This window comes from Entelurus aequoreus, linkage group LG23 (genome assembly GCF_033978785.1).
Source record: "Entelurus aequoreus isolate RoL-2023_Sb linkage group LG23, RoL_Eaeq_v1.1, whole genome shotgun sequence".
Taxonomy (NCBI): domain Eukaryota; kingdom Metazoa; phylum Chordata; class Actinopteri; order Syngnathiformes; family Syngnathidae; genus Entelurus; species Entelurus aequoreus.
The window spans coordinates 6322052-6345662 of NC_084753.1; the positions used below are offsets into that span (position 1 = coordinate 6322052).

A 23611-nucleotide genomic window follows, 5' to 3' on the forward strand; every position below is an offset into this window, starting at 1 on the left:
AGGCAGCGGCTTTTTGCGATCTCCTGGATAGGAGGAAGAGGAGTCCTGATGATCTTTTCCGCCGTCCTCACCACTCTCTGGAGCAGGGGTCGGCAACCCGCGGCTCTAGAGCCGCATGCGGCTCTTTAGCGCCGCCCTAGTGGCTCTCTGAAACTTTTTAAAAAATGTATGAAAAATGGAAAAAGATGAGGGAAAAAAAATATTTTTTGTTTTAATATGGTTTCTGTAGGAGGACAAACATGACACAAACCTCCCTAATTGTTATAAATCGCACTGTTTGTATTAAACATGCGAGTATTTGGCAAGCGCCGTTTTGTCCTACTAATTTTGGCGGTCCTTGAACTCACCGTAGTTGTTACATGTATAACTTTCTCCGACTTTCTAGGACGTGTTTTATGCCACTTCTTTTTCTGTCTCATTTTGTCCACCACACTTTTAACGTTGGGCGTGAATGCACAAAGGTGAGTTTTGTTGATGTTATTGACTTGTGTGGAGTGCTAATCAGACATATTTGGTCACTGCATGACTGCAAGCTAATCGATGCTAACATGCTATTTAGGCTAGCTATATGTACATATTGCATCATTATGCCTCATTTGTAGCTATATTTGAGCTCATTTAGTTTCCTTTAAGTCATCTCAATTCTATGTATATCTCATGACACACTATTTGTATGTAATATGGCTTTTAATTTGTTGCGGCTCCAGACAAATTTGTTTTTGTTTTTTTGCTCCAATATGGCTCTTTCAACATTTTGGGTTGCCGACCCCTGCTCTGGAGAGACTTCCAGTCTAAGAATAAGACCTGCCCAAGCTGAATCCAGGACCAGCCCAAGCCCGAGGCATCTTTTTCTTTTGTGTTAATGTGACCGAAAACAATGACTTTAGAAACAGATGTTGTTATGTAAACAGGGAAAGTCCAAATAAAAAGAGGTGGCGTACAATCTTTCGCCAGAGGTTACAGGTCGACACGTTTCTCCTCAATTGAGCCAAATTGAATTCTGTCTCTGTTTATTTCCTTGCCTCTTGTCTTGTTTAATAGATGTCATGGATGTTTGAACCTGACACCTTCTATACATGTTTCTCTTTCTCTACCCTGCAGCATACTTTTTGCAGATATCAAGGGCTTCACTCTGTTATCCATGAACTTATCAGCTCAGGATTTGGTTCGAACCCTCAACGAGCTCTTCGGACGCTTTGACCGTTTGGCTGAGGTACGAATCAGACCATGTTCAGTCCCTAACATTTTATTGCCATTAATGTGTTATCGTGATCAATGTTCAGGAGCACCAGTGTCTGCGCATTAAGATACTCGGAGACTGTTACTACTGCGTGTCAGGAGTCCCAGAACCCCAACGTGCCCATGCCCGTCACTGCGTCGAGATGGGGCTGGCTATGATCAACACCATACAGTGAGTCCGACTACCTGGCTAGACACAGCGGTTTTTGTTATGTTTGCAGCTACTAAGGCAGGCCTGGGCAATTATTTTGCATCGGGGGGCCAAATTTAGAGAAAAAAATGTGTCTGGGGGCCGGTATATCTATTTTAAAGGACTACTGAAATGAATTGTTTTTATTTAAACGGGGATAGCAGATCCATTCTATGTGTCATACTTGATCATTTCGCGATATTGCCATATTTTTGCTGAAAAGATTTAGTAGAGAACATCGACGATAAAGTTCGCAACTTTTGGTCACTGATAAAAAAAAGCCTCGCCTGTACCGGAAGTAGCGTGACGTCACAGGTTGAAAGGCTCCTCACATTTCCCCATTGTTTACACCAGCAGCGAGAGCGATTCGGACCGAGAAAGCAACGATTACCCCATTAATTTGAGCGAGGATGAAAGATTCGTGGATGAGGAACGTGAGGGTGAAGGACTAGAGTGCAGTGCAGGATGTATCTTTTTTCGCTCTGACCGTAACTTAGGTACAAGCTGGCTCATTGGATTCCACACTCTCTCCTTTTTCTATTGTGGATCACGGATTTGTATTTTAAACCACCTCGGATACTATATCCTCTTGAAAATGAGAGTCGAGAACGCAAAACGGACATTCACAGTGACTTTTATCTCCACGACAATACATCGGTGAAGCACTTTAGCTACGGAGCTAACGTGATATCATCGTGCTTAAATGCAGATGGAAACAAAAGAAATAAACCCCTGACTGGAAGGATAGACAGCAGATCAACAATACTACTATCAGGAGACACCGAACCAAACACTGGACATGTAACTACACGGTTAATGCTGTGCCGCCTGTTGAAGCCTAGCAATGCTGTTGCTAACGACGCCATTGAAGCTAAGTTAGCTACAGGACCTCGTCAGAGCTATGATAAAAACATTAGCGCTCCACCTACGCCAGCCCTCATCTGCTCATCAACACCCGTGCTCACCTGCGTTCCAGCGATCGACGGCGCGACGAAGGACTTCACCCGATCATCGATGCGTTCGGCGGCTAGCGTCGGATAGCGTCGGATAGCGCGTCGGCTATCCAAGTCAAAGTCCTCCTGGTTGTGTTGCTGCAGCCAGCCGCTAATACACCGATCCCCCCTACAGCTTTCTTCTTTGCAGTCTCCATTGTTCATTAAACAAATTGCAAAAGATTCACCAACACAGATGTCCAGAATACTGTGGAATTTTGCGATGAAAACAGAGCTTTTTGTATTGAGATACAATGTGTCCGAATACTTCCGTTTCAACTATTGACGTCACGCGCATACGTCATCATACATAAACGTTTTCACCCGGGAAGTTTCGCGGGAAATTTAAAATGTCACTTTATAAGTTAACCCGGCCGTATTGGCATGTGTTGCAATGTTAAGATTTCATCATTGATGTATAAACTATCAGACTGCGTGGTCGCTAGTAGTGGCTTTCAGTAGGCCTTTAAATAATGTCTCTAGATTGGAAACAGGTGCGCTCCACGAACACCAGAGGCAGGTGAAAATCATAAGTCGCCATGGTAACTTAAACAAACAAGGGTGCACAAAATTAGGAACTATGGAGTCTAAAACTAACAGAACATAACAAAAACATGATCCGGACCACAGATCATGACACATATCTGCAGTCCCCTCCAAGGTTTCTCATTGTCATCCCGTTGGGTTGACATTATTTAAAGGCCTACTGAAAGCCACTACTAGCGACCACGCAGTCTGATAGTTTATATATCAATGATGAAATCTTAACATTGCAACACATGCCAATACGGCCGGGTTAACTTATAAAGTGATATTTAAAATTTCCCGCCACACTTCCGGTTGAAAAAGCCTTCGAAGGATGACATATGCGCGTGACGTAGCCCGAGGAACAGAGGTATGCCTTTTCCATTGAGTACAATACAAAAAAGCTCTGTTTTCATTTCATAATTCCACAGTATTCTGGACATCTGTGTTGGTGAATCTTTTGCAATTTGTTTAATGAACAATGGAGACTGCAAAGAAGAACGTTGTAGGTGGCTGTAGCAACACAAGGACCACTTACTCGGATAGCAGACGCCTAGCCGATGCTAGCAGACGCCTAGCCGATGCTGGCAGACGCCTAGCCGATGCTAGCAGACCCACCGCACGGATGATCTGGTGAAGTCCTTCGTCGCGCCGTCAATCGCTGGAACGCAGGTGAGCACGGGTGTTGCTGAGCGAAGCAGATGAGGGCTGGCTGGCGTAGGTGGAGCGCTAATGTTTTTATCATAGCTCTGTGAGCTCCGGTTGCTAAGTTAGCCTTAGCGTCGTTAGCAACAGCATTGTTAAGCTTTGCCAGGCTGAGATCTATTAACCGTGTAGTTACATGTCCATGGTTTAATAGTGTTGTCGATCTTCTGTCTATCCTTCCAGTCAGGGATTTATTTATTTTGTTTCTATCTGCATTTGAGACAGATGCTATCACGTTAGCTCATGCTAAAGATGCTAAAGAGCTTCGTCGATGTATTGTCGTGGAGATAAAAGTCACTGTGAATGTCCATTTCGCGTTCTCGACTCTCATTTTCAAGAGGATATAGTATCCGAGGTGGTTTAGAATACAAATCCGTGATCCACAATAGAAAAAGGAGAGAGTGTGGAATCCAATGAGTCAGCTTGTACCTAAGTTACGGTCAGAGCGAAAAAAAATATGTATTTCACTGCATTCTAGTCCGTCACTCTAACGTTCCTCGTCCACAAATCTTTCATCCTCGCTCAAATTAATGGGGTAATCGTCACTTTCACGGTCCGAATCGCTGTAGCTGCGTTGAAAACAATAGGAAAATATGAGGGAGTGAACAACTGACAAGGTCACGCTACTTCCGGTACAGGCAAGGTTTTTTTTCATCAGAGACCAGAAGTTGCGAACTTTATCGACGTTGTTCTATACTAAATCCTTTCAGCAAAAATATGGCAATATCGCAAAATGATCAAGTATGACACATAGAATGGATCTGCTATCCCCGTTTAAATAAAAAAAATTCATTTCAGTAGGCCTTTAAGCCTGCCTTTGCCAGTCAGTCGTCCTGGCGTCATTGTTTGTCTCATGCCTGGACTACGTAAGTCGTGTTTATGTCATGCCACACTTTCATAAGTTCTCTATGTCCATAGTGAAGTGAAGTGAAGTGAATTACATTTATATAGCGCTTTTTCTCAAGTGACTCAAAGCGCTTTACATAGTGAAACCCAATATCTAAGTTACATTCAAACCAGTGTGGGTGGCACTGGGAGCAGGTGGGTAAAGTGTCTTGCCCAAGAACACAACGGCAGTGACTAGGATGGCGGAAGCGGGGATCGAACCTGCAACCCTCAAGTTGCTGGCACGGCCGCTCTACCAACCGAGCTATACCGCCTATTAGTCTATGCTAAGTATTTACTTGAACTCCAAGTGCGATCAGCGCCTTGTGCTTTCGTCTTGTTTTTTTATGTACCTTTTTGAGTTTTGAGAATTAAATCATGTTTTTACCTGCACGCCTTGCCCGGAATAGTCCGTTTGCATCCTGGGAGAACAAACCTCACAACAAGCTACGACCCCCACCCCCGTCGTGACAATATGGAATTTTAATTTTTTTTACTGAATGAGACACCCACAATGTTCATGAAAATAAAGAATGTGGGCTTTACAATATTAACTATGAAGGATAAAACACTGAATATTGACAACATATGAACGTCAACCCCCTGTCCATCGAAATATTTTACAATCAAGCGAAACCCAACACAAATGCAACAAAAAAAAAACACCTACTATCTGATATATCTGAGATATCGCTAAGCTTTAGAACTTTGTTGTGAAAATCTCCATCCGCAAAACAAAAACAGAATGCTGGAGGACAGCAAAGACTTACTGTGGAGCAAAGACGGCGTCCACAATGTACATCCGAACATGCCATGACAATCGACAATGTCCCCACAAAGAAGGATAAAAACAACTGAAATATTCTTGATTTCTAAAACAAAGTAGAAGCGGGAAATATCATTTGCCCAGGTACTGTATATACTAACATCTGTGGTCACTCGCCAATGTCAGGTCTGTACGGAAGCTGCTCCACTTTGACATGGACATGAGGATTGGCATCCATTCGGGCTCTGTCCTGTGTGGGGTGCTGGGACTGCAGAAATGGCAGTTTGACGTCTGGTCCTGGGATGTGGGCATCGCCAACATGCTGGAGGCAGGCGGGATACCAGGGTGAGTGGCGCTTCGCCTTGTTGTGACGTGCTAGAATCACTGGAGAGTAGTACCCTATTGACCCAAATATAAGATGACTCCTCTTTGTCAAGACCCTTTTTAGGAAAATAATACTTTTTCAGGACAAAATCAACATCAGTGAAGATAAAGAGTGCAAAATAAGGATACGGTATTTTCCGGACCATAGGGCGCACCGGAGTAAAAGGCGCACTGCCGATGAGCGGGTCTAGTCAGGTCTACTTTCATACAAAAGGCAAACCGGATTATAGGGCGTAATAAAGGAGTCATGATATTCTATTTTTTTTCTAAATGTATAAGACTTCCTTATGAGGGGCCGTTAGGGACATTATTCAGAATATACCTCGTACATACACTACTGAAATGCTCTCACATAAACAACTGACATATTTTTCTCTCACACACACTACTGAAACACTCTTATACACACTATTGAAACACTCTTATACACACTACTGAAATGCTCTCACATAAACAACTGACATGTTTTTCTCTCACACACACTACTGAAACACTCTTATACACACTATTGAAACACTCTTATACACACTATTGAAACACTCTTGTACACACTACTGAAACACTCGTATACACACTACTGAAACACTCTTATACACACTATTGAAACACTCTTGTACACACTACTGAAACACTCGTATACACACTACTGAAACACTCTCACACACACTACTGAAACACTCGTATACACACTACTGAAACACTCTCACACACACTACTGAAACACTCTTATACACACTACTGAAATGCTCTCACATAAACAACTGACATGTTTTTCTCTCACACACACTACTGAAACACTCTTATACACACTATTGAAACACTCTTGTACACACTACTGAAACACTCGTATACACACTACTGAAACACTCTCACACACACTACTGAAACACTCGTATACACACTACTGAAACACTCTCACACACACTACTGAAACACTCGTATACACACTACTGAAACACTCTCACACACACTACTGAAACACTCTTATACACACTACTGAAATGCTCTCACATAAACAACTGACATGTTTTTCTCTCACACACACTACTGAAACACTCTTATACACACTATTGAAACACTCTTGTACACACTACTGAAACACTCGTATACACACTACTGAAACACTCTCACACACACTACTGAAACACTCTTATACACACTACTGAAATGCTCTCGCATAAACAACTGAAATGTTTTTCTCTCACACACACTACTGAAACACTCTTATACACACTACTGAAACACTCTTATACACACTACTGAAACACTCTTATACACACTACTGAAATGCTCTCGCATAAACAACTGAAATGTTTTTCTCTCACACACACTACTGAAACACTCTTATACACACTACTGAAACACTCTTATACACACTACTGAAACACTCTTATACACACTACTGAAATGCTCTCGCATAAACAACTGAAATGTTTTTCTCTCACACACACTACTGAAACACTCTTATACACACTACTGAAACACTCTTATACACATTACTGAAACACTCTTATACACACTACTGAAATGCTCACACATAAACAACTGAAATGTTTTTCTCTCACACACACTACTGAAACACTCTTATACACATTACTGAAATGCTCTCACATAAACAACTGAAATGTTTTTCTCTCACACACACTACTGAAACACTCTTATACACACTATTGAAACACTCTTGTAAACACTACTGAAACACTCGTATACACACTACTGAAACACTCTCACACACACTACTGAAACACTCGTATACACACTACTGAAACACTCTCACACACACTACTGAAACACTCTTATACACACTACTGAAACACTCTCACACACACTACTGAAACACTCTTATACACACTACTGAAACACTCTCACACACACTACTGAAACACTCGTATACACACTACTGAAACACTCTCACACACACTACTGAAACACTCGTATACACACTACTGAAACACTCTCACACACACTACTGAAACACTCTTATACACACTACTGAAATGCTCTCGCATAAACAACTGAAATGTTTTTCTCTCACACACACTACTGAAACACTCTTATACACACTACTGAAACACTCTTATACACACTACTGAAACACTCTTATACACACTACTGAAACACTCTTATACACACTACTGAAACACTCTTATACACACTACTGAAATGCTCTCGCATAAACAACTGAAATGTTTTTCTCTCACACACACTACTGAAACACTCTTATACACACTACTGAAACACTCTTATACACACTACTGAAACACTCTTATACACACTACTGAAATGCTCTCGCATAAACAACTGAAATGTTTTTCTCTCACACACACTACTGAAACACTCTTATACACACTACTGAAACACTCTTATACACATTACTGAAACACTCTTATACACACTACTGAAATGCTCACACATAAACAACTGAAATGTTTTTCTCTCACACACACTACTGAAACACTCTTATACACACTACTGAAATGCTCTCACATAAACAACTGAAATGTTTTTCTCTCACACACACTACTGAAACACTCTTATACACACTACTGAAACACTCTCATACACATTACTGAAATGCTCTCACATAAACAACTGAAATGTTTTTCTCTCACACACACTACTGAAACACTCTTATAGACACTACTGAAACACTCTTATACACACTACTGAAATGCTCTCACATAAACAACTGAAATGTTTTTCTCTCACACACACTACTGAAACACTCTTATACACACTACTGAAACACTCTTATACACTACTGAAATGCTCTCACATACACAACTGAAATGTTTTTCTCTCACACACACTACTGAAACACTCTCACACACACTACTGAAACACTCTTATACACATTACTGAAATGCTCTCACATAAACAACTGAAATGTTTTTCTCTCACACACACTACTGAAACACTCTTATACACACTACTGAAACACTCTTATACACACTACTGAAACACTCTTATACACACTACTGAAACACACTTATACACACTACTGAAACACTCTTATACACACTACTGAAACACACTTATACACACTACTGAAATGCTCTCACATAAACAACTGAAATGTTTTTCTCTCACACACACTACTGAAATGTATGTAAGAGGTAATTCTGAATAATGTCCCTAAGGGCCCCTCATACTTCCTTGTGGTCTACATAACATGTAATGGTGGTTCTTTGGTCAAAATGTTGCATAGATGATGTTTTACACATCATCTTCAAGCCGCTTTCTGACAGTCGCTTCCGGATGCGCCGTTTTGTGGGCGGTCTTCTTTACGTGGCTCACCTTGGACAGCGTCTTCTCCCCGTCATCTTTGTTGTAGCGGTGTAGCGTGCAAGGACGGGAGTGGAAGAAGTGTCAAAAGATGGAGCTAACTGTTTTAATGACATTCACACTTTACTTCAATCAATAACGGAGCAGCATCTCCTCATCCGGAAACAACAACAAGGCCGGAAATGCGTCCCGCTAAAAAGCGTCCGACCGGAACTCTCTAATAACTAAAGTTCCTCGGGTGAATAATGTAAACTCACCACACCGGTATGTTTTAGCGCTTTCATGGTGAGTTTACTGACAGATATAAGTAAGAACTTTACACTACTTTATATTAGAAATGGCAACAGCGGAGGATGAATGTCACATAACAAGAAGATAGAGGAAAAGAAGAAGCTTATCGACTACAAAGGGTGACGCGCACACATTTTCAGGACTTATGCAGATCCTAAATACAGATCAGCAGGTACCAGAAGGTAAGAAAAGTTGCTTTTGCATAATATTGCGAAACAAAACGATAATATGTCTTACCTTATACGCACATCATAATAACACTGGTATGTTGAAGCACAGTACAATCCATCAAGTGGTGTGGCTTCATAGCTTACCAAAGTCCTACTAAAACATTTTGATAGATTTTTGAGCGCCGTGTGTAATGTTCTATATTTTCAATGAACATATAACATGTTGGTGTTGTTTACTTGACTCATATTGCAGTCTACACGTATCTCATATGTGTGACTGCCATCTACTGGTCACAATTATCATTTCACCATGTACCAAATAAAATAGCTTCAATGTCGGTAAGCACAAACAAAATGATTCCGTACATTAGGCGCAGCGGGTTATAAGGCGCACTGTCGAGTTTTGGGAAAATGAAAGGATTTGAAGTGCGCCTTATGGTCGGAAAAATACGGTATATAAAGATATATTGACTTCCTAGGGTACCTGTTATTGTGCATGTAAACATCGCTAGAATAAATATAAGAAGACTTATCTTCTTACCGTGTTGAATATTTGAGTCAATACGGTATTCTGTTAATTTAGCTCCCGTTCTGTGCAAATGTTTCCCTTCAACAGGCGAATCCACATCTCCAAGGCAACCCTGGACTGCCTGGAAGGTACCTACAAGACGGAGGACGGACGAGGAGGGGACCGCAATGACTTTCTGCGGCGACACAACATCGACACCTTCTTCATTTGTCCTCTGGCGGACAGACATGAAGACAACCACGACGAGGCCCCCAAAGTCCAGAAAACAAGTCGAGCTTGTAGCCAAGAAATTCCATTCGGGAGCGCCATTGACATGAAAAGTGTAAGTCACTTTGTCATTTTATATGAGTGACAGTTGGAAATAATACGGACAGGCTAACCTCCTCCAACCTCCGAGGACGAAGCTACAAACAATGGGAGACCGGGGTTTCTGCTCCACCGCTCCCAGTCTGTGGAACGCTCTCCCTGACCACCTGAGGGGACCACAGACTGTGGATGCTTTTAAAAAAGGCTTAAAAACCCTTCTTTTTAAAAAAGCCTTTTTTTAGATATATGCATACTAGACCGATACCGGTCCGCGGACCGATTGGTACCGGGCCGCACAAGAAATTTAAAAAAAATAAATAAATAAAAAAACATTTTTTTATTTTTATTTTTTTTATTTTTATGAAATCAACATAAAAAACACAATATATAAATTATATATCGATATAGATCAATACAGTCTGCAGGGATACAGTCCGTAAGCACACATGATTGTATTTATTTATGTAAAAAAAAAAAATTAAATTGTTTTTTTTTTTTTAAATACCCCCCCCACACGTTTTTGATTTACAGTTATACACTGTAAAAAAAAAACAACTGTTGATTTTACAGTAAAAAAAAACAAAAAAAACAGGCAGTTCAGTCGTCAGAATTTTACTTTAAAAAAACCTTTTATACTGTTTTGTTTTGTTTTCATTTACAGTAACACACTGTAAAAGCAACTGTGGATTTTACGGTTTGAAAAAAACTGGCAGTTTAGTTGCCAAAATTTTATTTAAAAAAAATCAGTGGTACCTTATTCCCATTTACAGTAATCTACTGTCAAAAAACTAAACAAATAACTGTAGATTTTACAGTAAAAAAACTGACAGCTCAGTCACCAGAATTTTACTGGAAAAAACAGTGGTTATGTTTTTCCATTAGCAGTAATCCACTGAAAAAACAAACAAAAAAAACCTGTAGATTTTACAGTAAAAAACTGACAGTTCAGTCACCAGCATTTTACTGTAAAAATAAAACATTGGTGTTGTTTTTCCATTTACAGTAATCTACTATGAAAAAAATTACAACTATAGTTTTTTAAGTAAAAAAAACTGGCAGCTCAGTCACCAGAATTTTACTGTAAAAAAAAACAGTGGTTCCGTTTTTCCATTAACAGTAATCCACTGTAAAAACAAACCAAAAAAAACTGTGGATTTTACAGTAAAAAAACTGACAGCTCAGTCACCAGAATTTTAATGTAAAAAGACACTGGTGCCCTTTTTCCATTTACAGTAATCCACTTTCAAAAAACTAAACAAAAACTGTAGATTTTACAGTAAAAAACCGACAGCTCAGTCACCAGAATTTTACTGTAAAAAAAACAGTGGTTCCGTTTTTCCATTAACAGTAATCCACGGTAAAAACAAACAAAAAAAAACCTGTAGATTTTACAGTAAAAGAAACTGACAGCTCAGTCACCAGCATTTTACTGTAAAAATAAAACAGTGGTGCTGTTTTTCCATTTACAGTAATCCACTATGAAAAAAATTACAATCATAGTTTTTTAAGTAAAAAAAACTTGGCAGCTCAGTCACCAGAATTTTACTGTAAAAAAAAAAAAGTGGTACCTTTTTCCCATTTACAGTAATCCACTGTAAAAAAAAAAAAAAACAACCAGTAGATTTTAAAGTAAAAACTGACAACTCAGTCGCCAGAATTTTACTGTAAAAAAAACAGTGGTGCCGTTTTTCCATTTACAGTAATCCACTGTAAAAACAAACAAAACAAAAAAACCTGTAGATTTTACAGTAAAAAAAACTGACAGCTCAATTGCCAGAATCTTACTGTAAAATACACTGGTACAGTTTTTCCATTTACATTAACATGCTGTAAAAACTACATCACATTATACAGTATAATTCTGTCAACTGAGCTGCCAGGGTTTTTTTTTTATTTAAAAAGCCATGATTGTAATTTTTTTTTATAGTGAATTACTGTAAATGGAAAAACGACACCACTGGTTTTTACGGTAAAATTCTGGTGACTGAGCTGTCAGTTTTTTACTGTAAAATCTACAGGGTTTTTTTGTTGTTTTTTTTACAGTGGATTACTGTAAATGGGAAAACAATACCACTGTTTTTACTGCCAAATCTACAGAATCAAATGCATAGGGTGCAGGCAATTGTGTAATGATACCATGAGTTAAATCCTTCTATGTTGATACATCTACAGTGGTGGTCAAAAGTGTACATACACTTGTAAAGAACATCATGTCATGGCTGTCTTGAGTTTACAATCATTTCTACAACTCTTGTTTTTTTGTGATGTAGTGATTGGAGCACATACTTGTTGCTCACAAAAAACATTCATGAAGTTTGCTTCTTTTATGAATTTATTATGAGTCTACTGAAAATGTGAGCTGGGTCAAAAGTATACATACAGCAATGTTAATATTTGCTTACATGTCCCTTGGCAAGTTGACCTGCAATAAGGCACTTTTGGTAGCCATCCACAAGCTTCTGCTGGAATTTTGAACCACAAAATTGGTGCAGTTCAGCTAAATGTGTTGCTTTTCTGACATGGACTTGTTTCTTCAGCATTGTCCACACCTTTAAGTCAGGACTTTTGGGAAGGCCATTCTAAAACCTTCATTCTAGCCTGATTTAGCCATTCCTTTACCACTTTTGACGTGTGATTTTAAAGCAATGTATCCATCAAATTGTACACTCCAAAAATGACAATAGATTTTATAGTTAAAAAAAGTTTAAAAAGTTGCCAGAATTTTACCGTGAAAAAAAATGTGGTACTGTTTTTTTTACTGTAAAAAATAATTACCGTAGATGTTACAGTAAAAATAACTGGCCGCTAAGTTGCCAGAATATTACCGTAAAAAACAGTCCATCCATCTATCCATCTTCTTCCGTTTATCCGAGGTCGGGTCGCGGGGGCAGCAGCCTAAGCAGGGAAACCGTGATACTGTTTTTCTGTTGACAGTAATATGCTGTAGAAAACAATTCTGAGCTGCTCTCTGAGATATTTACAAAGAGTTTGACTCTATTGGTGTCATAGTCGTCCTCCACTGATCCCATCATCATCATATTTCCTGACAGATCTTGGCCTCCTTCACCAACGGATCATTACCCAACATCTGGTCGTCTACCTCCAAGAAGATCAATGAACGCATCAACCATGCCATCGAGGTTCGGAGCAGTGAGCGCATGCATCAGGAGCACATCACTCCCCTCTCTCTGGTCTTCAAAGACTCACACATCGAGGAGAAGGTGTGGACATATTCAGACAACCTTTCTCAATCTTGACTTCTAATTCTCCTTTGTGGCCACCGTAGTTTTCCCAGATGAGAGATGAAATGTTCAACTCCAACCTGGTGTGTTCCTTCATCATGCTCCTCTTCGTCATGGCTGCCCAGGCCCTCATCTCCGCTCCCAGGTGAGAAGATACCAACACAAGCTGATGCTAGATGAGGAGCCTCTTTGTCTTCTCCCGGCAGGTTAGTCCCCGCCATCCTCCAGTTCTCCCTCTTCCTGCTCACCTACACGCTGCTGCTGCTGCTGGCCTTAGCTGAGGAGTTCCGCTGGTGTCCCGCTCAACTGCAACTCTTCTGCTGCTGGATCCATGAGAACAACAGCGCTCGCAGCATTCTCACCCTCCTCGCTATTGTCATCAACTTTGGCTTAGCCTCCATGGACATGGTGAGACCCCATGTAGAGCTCTCAGTGTCTTTAGCTGCTCATAAAGCAGAATAATAGGACCGACAATGTTTGTAGCTGCCAATGAACCGGAATAATAGGACAAACAATGTTGGTAGCTGCCAATGAACCGGAATAATAGGACCAACAATAGAACCAACAATGTTGGTAGCTGCTAATAAACCAGGATAATAGGACCAACAATAGAACCAACAATGTTGGTAGCTGCCAATGAACCGGAATAATAGGACCAACAATAGAACCAACAATGTTGGTAGCTGCCAATGAACCGGAATAATAGGACTGAAGGACCAACAATGTTGGTAGCTGCCAATGAACCGGAATAATAGGACCAACAATAGGACCGACAATGTTGGTAGCTGCCAATGAACCGGAATAATAGGACCAACAATAGGACCGACAATGTTGATAGCTGCCAATGAACCGGAATGATAGGACCAACAATGTTGGTAGCTGCCAATGAACCGGAATAATAGGACCAACAATAGGACCAACAATGTTGCTAGCTGCTAATAAACCAGAATAATAGGGCCAACAATATGACCAACAATGTTGGTAGCTGCTAATGAACCGAAATAATAGGACCAACAATAGGACCAACAATGTTGGTAGCTGCTAATAAACCAGAATAATAGGACCAACAATAGAACCAACAATGTTGGTAGCTGCCAATGAACCGGAATAATAGGGCCAACAATGTTGGTAGCTGCTAATGAACCGAAATAATATGACTGAAGGACCAATAATGTTGGTAGCTGCCAATGAACCGGAATAATAGGACCAACAATAGGACCGACAATGTTGATAGCTGCCAATGAACCGGAATAATAGGACCAACAATAGGACCGACAATGTTGGTAGCTTCCAATGAACCGGAATGATAGGACCAACAATAGGACCAACAATGTTGGTAGCTGCCAATGAACCGGAATAATAGGACCAACAATAGGACCAACAACATTGGTAGCTGCCAATGAACCGGAATAATAGGATTAAATGACCAACAATGTTGGTAGCTGCCAATGAACCGGAATAATAGGACCAACAATGTTGGCAGCTGCCAATGAACCGGAATAATAGGACCAACAATAGGACCGACAATGTTGATAGCTGCCAATGAACCGGAATGATAGGACCAACAATAGGACCAACAATGTTGGTAGCTGCCAATGAACCGGAATAATAGGACCAACAATAGGACCAACAACATTGGTAGCTGCCAATGAACCGGAATAATAGGATTAAATGACCAACAATGTTGGTAGCTGCCAATGAACCGGAATAATACGACCAACAATGTTGGTAGCTGCCAATGAACCGGAATAATAGTACCAACATTAGGACCAACGATGTTGGTAGCTGCCAATGAACCGGAATAATAGGACCAAATGACCAACAATGTTGGTAGCTGCCAATGAACCGGAATAATAGGACCAACAATAGGACCAGCAACATTGGTAGTTGCCAATGAACCGGAATAATAGGACCAAAGTACCAACAATGTTGGTAGCTGCCAATGAACAGGAATAATACGACCAACAATAGGACCGACAATGTTGGTAGCTGCCAATAAACCGGATTAATAGGACCAACAATGTTGATGGGGTCCTTTGGACCCCTTCAAGTCATAAAAATGGGGTCCCACAGTAAATTTTCGGGGTCCCACTTTTTTGTAAGCCTTTTGAAAACAAATGATAAACGTATGCATTATCCTGTTATATCTCACATTCTATATTGTGTTTTGGGAAAAGGTTGTCATAAACGTTACTTCTTTCATTCAAAAAAATTATACAAAAGAAAACACATGTTTATGCATACGTAAATGTATTCAGTTATAAACATTCATTCACTTTCTTCTTTCCTTCATGGATCTAAACTTTACCGCTGCCGGTATTTTTTTCTATATCTTCATTGTAATATTTTCAGAATGTGTTTGTTCTATTTTTGGCCAAAGTAAGACAAAGAGAACAATCCGAAGTTGTCTTTATTTTTTAGTTTTAATGCCATGATTTGAATAGTCCGGCTCGCGTGTGCACACATTTTCCTCCACGCGGCCCCTGAGCTAAAGTGACTTTGACCCCCCTGCACTATGGAGATGCAACAGTACAATTAAACCCTCAATTGATGTATGATATTTACCCAAGTGGCTATTTTAAGCTGATTAGTTTGTCTCATAGTGATTTGGGACTGTGGAACACATGTCTGTGTTTATTTACCATTTACACAACATGCCAACTTCACTGCTTTTGGGTTGTGTACATTAAAACAAGAAATAACAAATTATTATAACCAATACAATTAATATGAAAGAAAGTAAAAGTCCTTTCCATTTTTTTTGGGGACTGCAGGTGTGGTGCATTGTGACGGACAGAGAAGAGTCTAATGTGTCGGGCAGAGACAACATATCTTCACGTTCACTCACTTTGTGTACATTCCCAGAGGTAATAAACACTTTTGACCATTATGAGTGTTGCACCTCCAAAATCTACTGTTTCTTTACCTATCCAGGTGTTTGTGTTGAGCGGCGTGATCGCCATGGTGACGTGCGCCGTGTTTCTACGTCTCAATTCGCTGCTGAAGCTGGCTGTGTTGCTGCTGGCGGTGGCCGTCTACTCCTACCTCATCCATCTGGCCTTCCTCTCTCTTGCACGCCATGACATGCTGCACAGGTCAGACCATAAAAAGGAATGGTTATTTCCATTCCTGAACAGGCCCTGCAGAAATTCGCACTGTGGCGATCGTTCCGAATTCACGCAAAATCCCCGCGAATAATCAGATCAGATCAGGTAGGTCTTTATTGTCATTGCACAAGCACAACGAAACTATGTTTTCAGCACAAACCCGTTCAAGATGAGACAAAGAAACAGTGTACAGGGTTACAGAACAGGAACGCTGATGGGTCGCCACGAGGCGGCCCGTAAAAGATGGGAAAAAGGTAAAACGCTGCGGAAAAAAATGAGTAAAAAAATACAATCTAGACTGGGCTCCTAAGGGGGCCTAGTCTGGAGTGGGAAAAAACCTCCATGCAATGCACACATAAACACGTTACATTTAATCACGACAACTCGCAACAGAGGGTGGAGGAGTTGGGGCCCTGGAGGTCGACTGCTACTATGAAACGCTGGGGGGTGGGGGGTGCGTGTGTGCCCAATTGTCTTGGGAGTGATGATGTAATGTTTTTTTAGACTGAGGCCGATCTGCAAAAGTTCGACTCCAGGTGTCGTTGAGGAGGGAGGGAGGTCAAAAGCGTCCATCATTGAGGTGTCCAATGTCGGTAGCTGCCAATGAACCGGAATAATAGTACCAACAATAGGACCAACAATGTTGGTAGCTGCCAATGAACCAGAATAATAGGACCAAATGACCAACAATGTTGGTAGCTGCCAATGAACCGGAATAATAGGACCAACAATGTTGGTAGCTGCCAATGAACCGGAATAATAAATAATAATAATAATAACTGGGATTTATATAGCGGGGGGGGGGGGGTGCGTGTGTGCCCAATTGTCTTGGGTGTGATGATGTAATGTTTTTTTAGACTGAGGCCGATATGCAAAAGTTCGACTCCAGGTGTCGTTGAGGAGGGAGGGAGGTCAAAAGCGTCCATCATTGAGGTGTCCAATGTTGGTAGCTGCCAATGAACCGGAATAATAGTACCAACAATAGGACCAACAATGTTGGTAGCTGCCAATGAACCGGAATAATAGGACCAAATGACCAACAATGTTGGTAGCTGTCAATGAACCGGAATAATAGGACCAACAATAGGACCAACAACATTGGTAGCTGCCAATGAACCGGAATAATAGGACCAGATCACCAACAATTTTGGTAGCTGACAATGAACCGGAATAATAGGACCAGATCACCAACAATTTTGGTAGCTGACAATGAACCGGAATAATAGGACCAACAATAGGACCAACAACATTGGTAGCTGCCAATGAACCGAAATAATAGGACCAAAGTACCAACAATGTTGGTAGCTTCCAATGAACCGGAATAATACGACCAACAATAGGACCAACAATTTTGGTAGCTGCCAATAAACCGGATTAATAGGACCAACAATGTTGATGGGGTCCAAAGAGGACCCCTTCAAGTCATAGAGTAAAAAAATACAATCTAGACTGGGCTCCTAAGAGGGCCTAGTCTGGAGTGGGAAAAAACCTCCATGCAATGCACACATAAACACGTTACATTTAATCACGACAACTCGCAACAGAGGGTGGAGGAGTTGGGACCCTGGAGGTCGACTGCTAATATGAAACGCTGGGGGGGGGTGCGTGTGTGCCCAATTGTCTTGGGTGTGATGATGTAATGTTTTTTTAGACTGAGGCCGATCTGCAAAAGTTCGACTCCAGGTGTCGTTGAGGAGGGAGGGAGGTCAAAAGCGTCCATCATTGAGGTGTCCTCTGGGGTGTTTTTCAGAAGAGCCTGGTCCTGTTTCCACAGCATCAAGGCCATTCGAGGGAGTCAAATCGTAGATTAAGATGTTTGTTTTCCGCGAGCAGACAAAACAATGACTTGTCTGTTCTATTCGTCCATGCTGGGTGCTCTCAAATTCAATTCCATTTTCCTTTTCAGCAAGCTTCTCCATGATGTGATCCATCTTGCGATTCAGTTCAGAAATCGCCGCAGTCTGTGTTCCCGCAGCCCTGCCCAAACCATCCATTGCGACGAACAGCCTTTGGGCTCCTTTAGTCGCTGCCATTGTCTTACGAATTTGACGATACACCAGAGCAATAATGCGCAGCCTCGCAACTTTATCCAATGCCCGCAACTTCCCCATCTGCGTCATTTTCCCAAATGGAACGTTGTCTTTGAGCGGCGTGCAAATGCGCACGTCAACTGTCTGATCAAAACTTGTGTTTGTTTCTTGTGTAGACGAAGCAGGAACAACAACATATAACAATATATCGACACTTAATTACTCAAACAATACAATTGTCAATGTCCCGCATAGCTCAAACCTACTTCTGGTTCCCGTCTAATGCACAAAGCCTTCTGGGTAATGTAATACACAGGGTTGTACGGTATACAGGTATTAGTATAGTACCGCGATACCAACATTCTTGCCAACCTTGAGACCTCCGAATTCGGGAGATGAGGGGCGGGGGGCGTGGTTGCGGGGGCGGGGTTGGGGGCGGTCGGGGTTGAGTTGCAGGCAGCATACCCTTCCCCTTCGAGCTGTCCTGGATGAAATTAAATTATTTTTTTCCAATCATTTTGGAACTTGCAAGCGTATTTCTTCTTCTTACTCGTCGTCCCCATGTCTCTTCTTCGTTCTTCTGCTTCGTCTCCTTCTTGTTGTGTGTGCAGTTGTGCACTGAGCTCCAAAAGTCGTAGATGTTATTGTAGCGTCCCGGAAGAGTTAGTGCTGCAAGGGGTTCTGGGTATTTCTTCTGTTGTGTTTATGTTGTGTTACGGTGCGGATGTTCTCCCGAAATGTGTTTGTCATTCTTGTTTGGTGTGGGTTCAAAGTGTGGCGCATATTTGTAACAGTGTTAAAGTTGTTTATACGGCCACCCCCAGTGTGACCTGTATGGCTGTTGATCAAGTATGGCTTGCACTCACTTGTGTGCACGCTGTTTGTATGGAGGAAAAGCTAACATGACTACAGTTTGTAGAGGACGCTAAAGGCAGTGTCTTTAAGGCACGCCCTCAATATTGTTGTCCGGGTGGAAATTGGGAGGAATTCGGGAGAATGGTTGCCCCGGGAGATTATCGGGAGGGGCACTGAAATTCGGGAGTTTCCCAGGAAAATCGGGAGGTTGAAACCGATACCGATAATTTCCGATATTACATTTTAAAGCATTTATCGGCCTATAATATCAGCAGGCCGATATTATTGGACATCTCTAGGTTGTACGTATACCGGTATTAGTATAGTACCGTGATACTAATAATTCATATTCGGTACTACATTGCCTCTAAAAAGTACCGGTCCCCGCCATCACGTCGTGACATTTCTGGTTTACGAGCAGAGGAGCATGTTCGGCAGCGCACGATCACGGAGTACTTACAAGCAGACACAGTGTGTAGACAGAAAAGGGAGAACGGACGCATTTTGCCTTAAAAAGTGAAGATAAAGGTGAAGTTATAACACTGAAACACCCTCAGGAAGAGGTGCTTTAAGACATAGCTAGCTAGCTCGCGGCTAACGTCCGTCAACAGTACAGTACAGTACATATTCCGTACAATTGACCACGAAATGGTAACACCCCAATAAGTTTTTCAACTTGTTTAAGTCGGGGTCCACGTTAATCAAATCATGGTAAAGTTACATTGTTTAATGCATCCAGCGGGGCATCACAACTAAATTATAATGTGTTCATTCCACCACTGTATAAAAGCGGTATCGCTTGATATCGGAATCTGTAATTAAGAGTTGGACAATATCGGAATATCGGATATCGGCAAAAAAGCCATTATCGGACATCTCTAATCATAACAAATTCATAAAATCACAAGTTGGTTCAATGTTCCATCCATCCATCCATCCATCCATCCATCCTCTTCCGCTTATTTGAGGTCGGGTCGCGGGGGCAGCAGCCTAAGCAGGGAAGCCCAGACTTCCCTCTCCCCAGCCACTTCGTCCATCTTCTCCCGGGGGATCCCGAGACGTTCCCAGGCCAGCCGGGAGACATAGTCTTCCCAACGTGTCCTGGGTCTTCCCCGTGGCCTCCTACCGGTCGGACGTGCCCTAAACACCTCCCTAGGGAGGCGTTCGGGTGGCATCCTGAGAAGATGCCCGAACCACCTCATCTGGCTCCTCTCCATGTGGAAGAGCAGCGGCTTTACTTTGAGTTCCTCCCGGATGACAGAGCTTCTCACCCTATCTCTAAGGGAGAGCCCCGCCACCCAACGGAGGAAACTCATTGTGATCTTGTCCTTTCGGTCATAACCCAGAGCTCATGACCATAGGTGAGGATGGGAAAACGTAGATCGACCGGTAAATTGAGAGCTTTGCCTTCCGGCTCAGCTCCTTCTTCACCACGGCATGTGACTGTGAATTGTTTTTGTTTGCGGATGACTCTGCCCTGCTGGTATCCGGCAAGGACAAGTCACAGGTGGAGAAAATCCTCAGTGCTGAGCTCTGTAGAACTTGCACCTGCCTCGCTGACAACAAGCTATCCATCCACTTGGGTAAAACAGAATCCATCCTGTTTGGGTCCCACATCAAACTTAAGAGAGTCAATCACTTCACCATAAAAGTAGGTGACAGTGTCATCACCAGGAAAGATGAGGTCACCTACCTAGGTTCCATTCTAGAGGCTAACCTTTCCTGTGATAAAATGGCAACCAAGGTAATCAAAAAGGTTAACCAACGAACAAGATTTCTCTACAGAATTTCCTCTCTGGTCAACAAAAGCACCTTGAGGATTCTGGCGGGAACTCTCGTTCAACCCTTTTTCGATTACGCATGCACCTCCTGGTACCCTAGCACCTCCAAAACCCTCAAATCTAAACTCCAAACCTCTCAGAACAAGCTAGTCAGGTTACTTCTAGACCTCCACCCCAGATCCCACCTCACTCCTACCCACTTCTCTAAAGTGGGCTGGCTCAAGGTGGAGGACAGAGTTAAACAACTTGCACTGAGCCTAGTCTATAAAATCCGCTACACCTCCCTGATACCGAAGTACATGTCAAACTACTTCCTTAACGTAAATGACCGCCATAACCACAACACCAGGGGGTGCTCCACTAACCACGTTAAACCCAGATTCCGAACTAACAAAGGTCTTAACTCATTCTCTTTCTATGCCACATCAATGTGGAATGCGCTCCCAACAGGTATAAAAGAAAGGGCATCTCTATCCTCCTTCAAAACCGCTATAAAAGTTCACCTCCAGGCAGCTACAACCCTAAACTAACACCCTCCCCGGATTGCTAATAATCAAATGTAAACAATCAAATGCAGATTCTTTTTCTTATGCCTTCTGATCTCTCTCTCTCTCTCTCTCTCTCTCTCTCTCTCTCTATGTCCACTACTTGATGTCCATATCCCCACCCCCCACCCCCCACCCCCCCACCCCACCCCCCCTCCACACTCCTGATTGTAAATAATGTAAATAATTCAATGTGATTATCTTGTGTGATGACTGTATTATGATGATAGTATATATGATAGTATATATCTGTATCATGAATCAATTTAAGTGGACCCCGACTTAAACAAGTTGAAAAACTTATTCGGGTGTTACCATTTAGTGGTCAATTGTACGGAATATGTACTTCACTGTGCAACCTACTAATAAAAGTCTCAATCAATCAATCAAAAAACAACGGATCGGTTCAATGTTAAAGGCCTACTGAAATGAAATGTTTTTATTTAAACGGGGATAGCAGATCCATTCTATGTGTCATACTTGATCATTTCGCGATATTGCCATATTTTTGCTGAAAGGATTTAGTAGAGAACAACGACGATAAAGTTTGCAACTTTTGGTCGCTGATAAAAAAAAGCCTTGCCTATACCGGAAGTAGCGTGACGTCCATACTTGCCAACCTTGAGACCTCCAATATCGGGAGGTGGGGGGGGGGGGGGGGGGCGTGGTTAAGAGGAGAGTATATTTACAGCTAGAATTCACCAAATCAAGTATTTCATACATATATATATATATATAATATATATATATATATGTATGAAATACTTGACTTTCAGTGAATTCTAGCTATATATATATATTTTTATTTTATTATACATATAAATAAAAGACATACTTGAATTTCAGTGTTCTGCAGGCTATCCAGTAGGTGGCAGTATTGTCCTGTTTAAGAGTGTCACAACATTGCTGTTTATGGCAGACAAACTGCTTTACGGTAGACTAAACGTGACTGCTGTTGTTGTGTGTTGTTACCGCGCTGGGAGGACGTTAATGAAACTGCCTAACAATAAACCCACATAAGAAACCAAGAACTCTCTCTCCTTGTTGTGCGCTCTACTCTCTAAAAGCCGTGGATGTTATGACGTCATTGGGCAGGCAAGCTGCTGGGAAAGCGGACGTGAGAACGGCTGTCCCCACTCAGGTCCGCATTGAGCTGGAGGGGGCGTGGCCTCCAGCTCCGGCTGAATACCGGGAGTTTGTCGGGAGAAAATCTCTGCCGGGAGGTTGTCGGGAGAGGCGCTGAATACCGGGATTCTCCCGCTAAAAACGGGAGGGTTGGCAAGTATGGTGACGTCACCGGAGGAAGGACTCCTCACATTTTCCCATTGTTTACAATGCAGCAAGAGAGATTCGGACCGAGAAAGCGACGATTACCCCATTAATTTGAGCGAGGATGAAAGATTTGTGGATGAGGAACGTGAGAGTGAAGGACTAGAGTGCAGTGCAGGACGTATCTTTTTTCGTTCTGACCGTAACTTAGGTACAAGCTGGCTCATTGGATTCCACACTTTCTCCTTTTTCTATTGTGGATCACGGATTTGTATTTTAAACCACCTCGGATACTATATCCTCTTGAAAATGAGAGTCAAGAACGCGAAATGGACATTCACAGTGACTTTTATCTCCACGACAATACATCGGCGAAGCTCTTTAGCTACTGAGCTAACGTGATAGCATCGGGCTCAAATGCAGATAGAAACTAAATAAATAAACCCCTGACTGGAAGGATAGACAGAAAATCAACAATACTAATAAACCATGGACATGTAACTACACGGTTAATA

The 23611-nt window shown here is 41.8% G+C and overlaps 1 protein-coding gene across 2 annotated transcripts in view; it reads left to right on the forward strand.

Moving 5' to 3' along the window:
- si:dkey-206f10.1 (adenylate cyclase type 8) overlaps positions 1-23611 on the forward strand; it is a 56125-nt gene that overhangs the window by 11754 nt on the left and 20760 nt on the right. For both annotated transcript variants that reach the window (XM_062033985.1, XM_062033986.1), the window contains exons 6-14: positions 1102-1213; positions 1284-1411; positions 5489-5647; positions 10049-10283; positions 13318-13488; positions 13554-13654; positions 13716-13917; positions 16284-16376; positions 16444-16604. In XM_062033985.1, the coding sequence (XP_061889969.1) occupies positions 1102-1213; positions 1284-1411; positions 5489-5647; positions 10049-10283; positions 13318-13488; positions 13554-13654; positions 13716-13917; positions 16284-16376; positions 16444-16604 (1362 nt within the window). The remainder of the gene's footprint in view (positions 1-1101; positions 1214-1283; positions 1412-5488; positions 5648-10048; positions 10284-13317; positions 13489-13553; positions 13655-13715; positions 13918-16283; positions 16377-16443; positions 16605-23611) is intronic.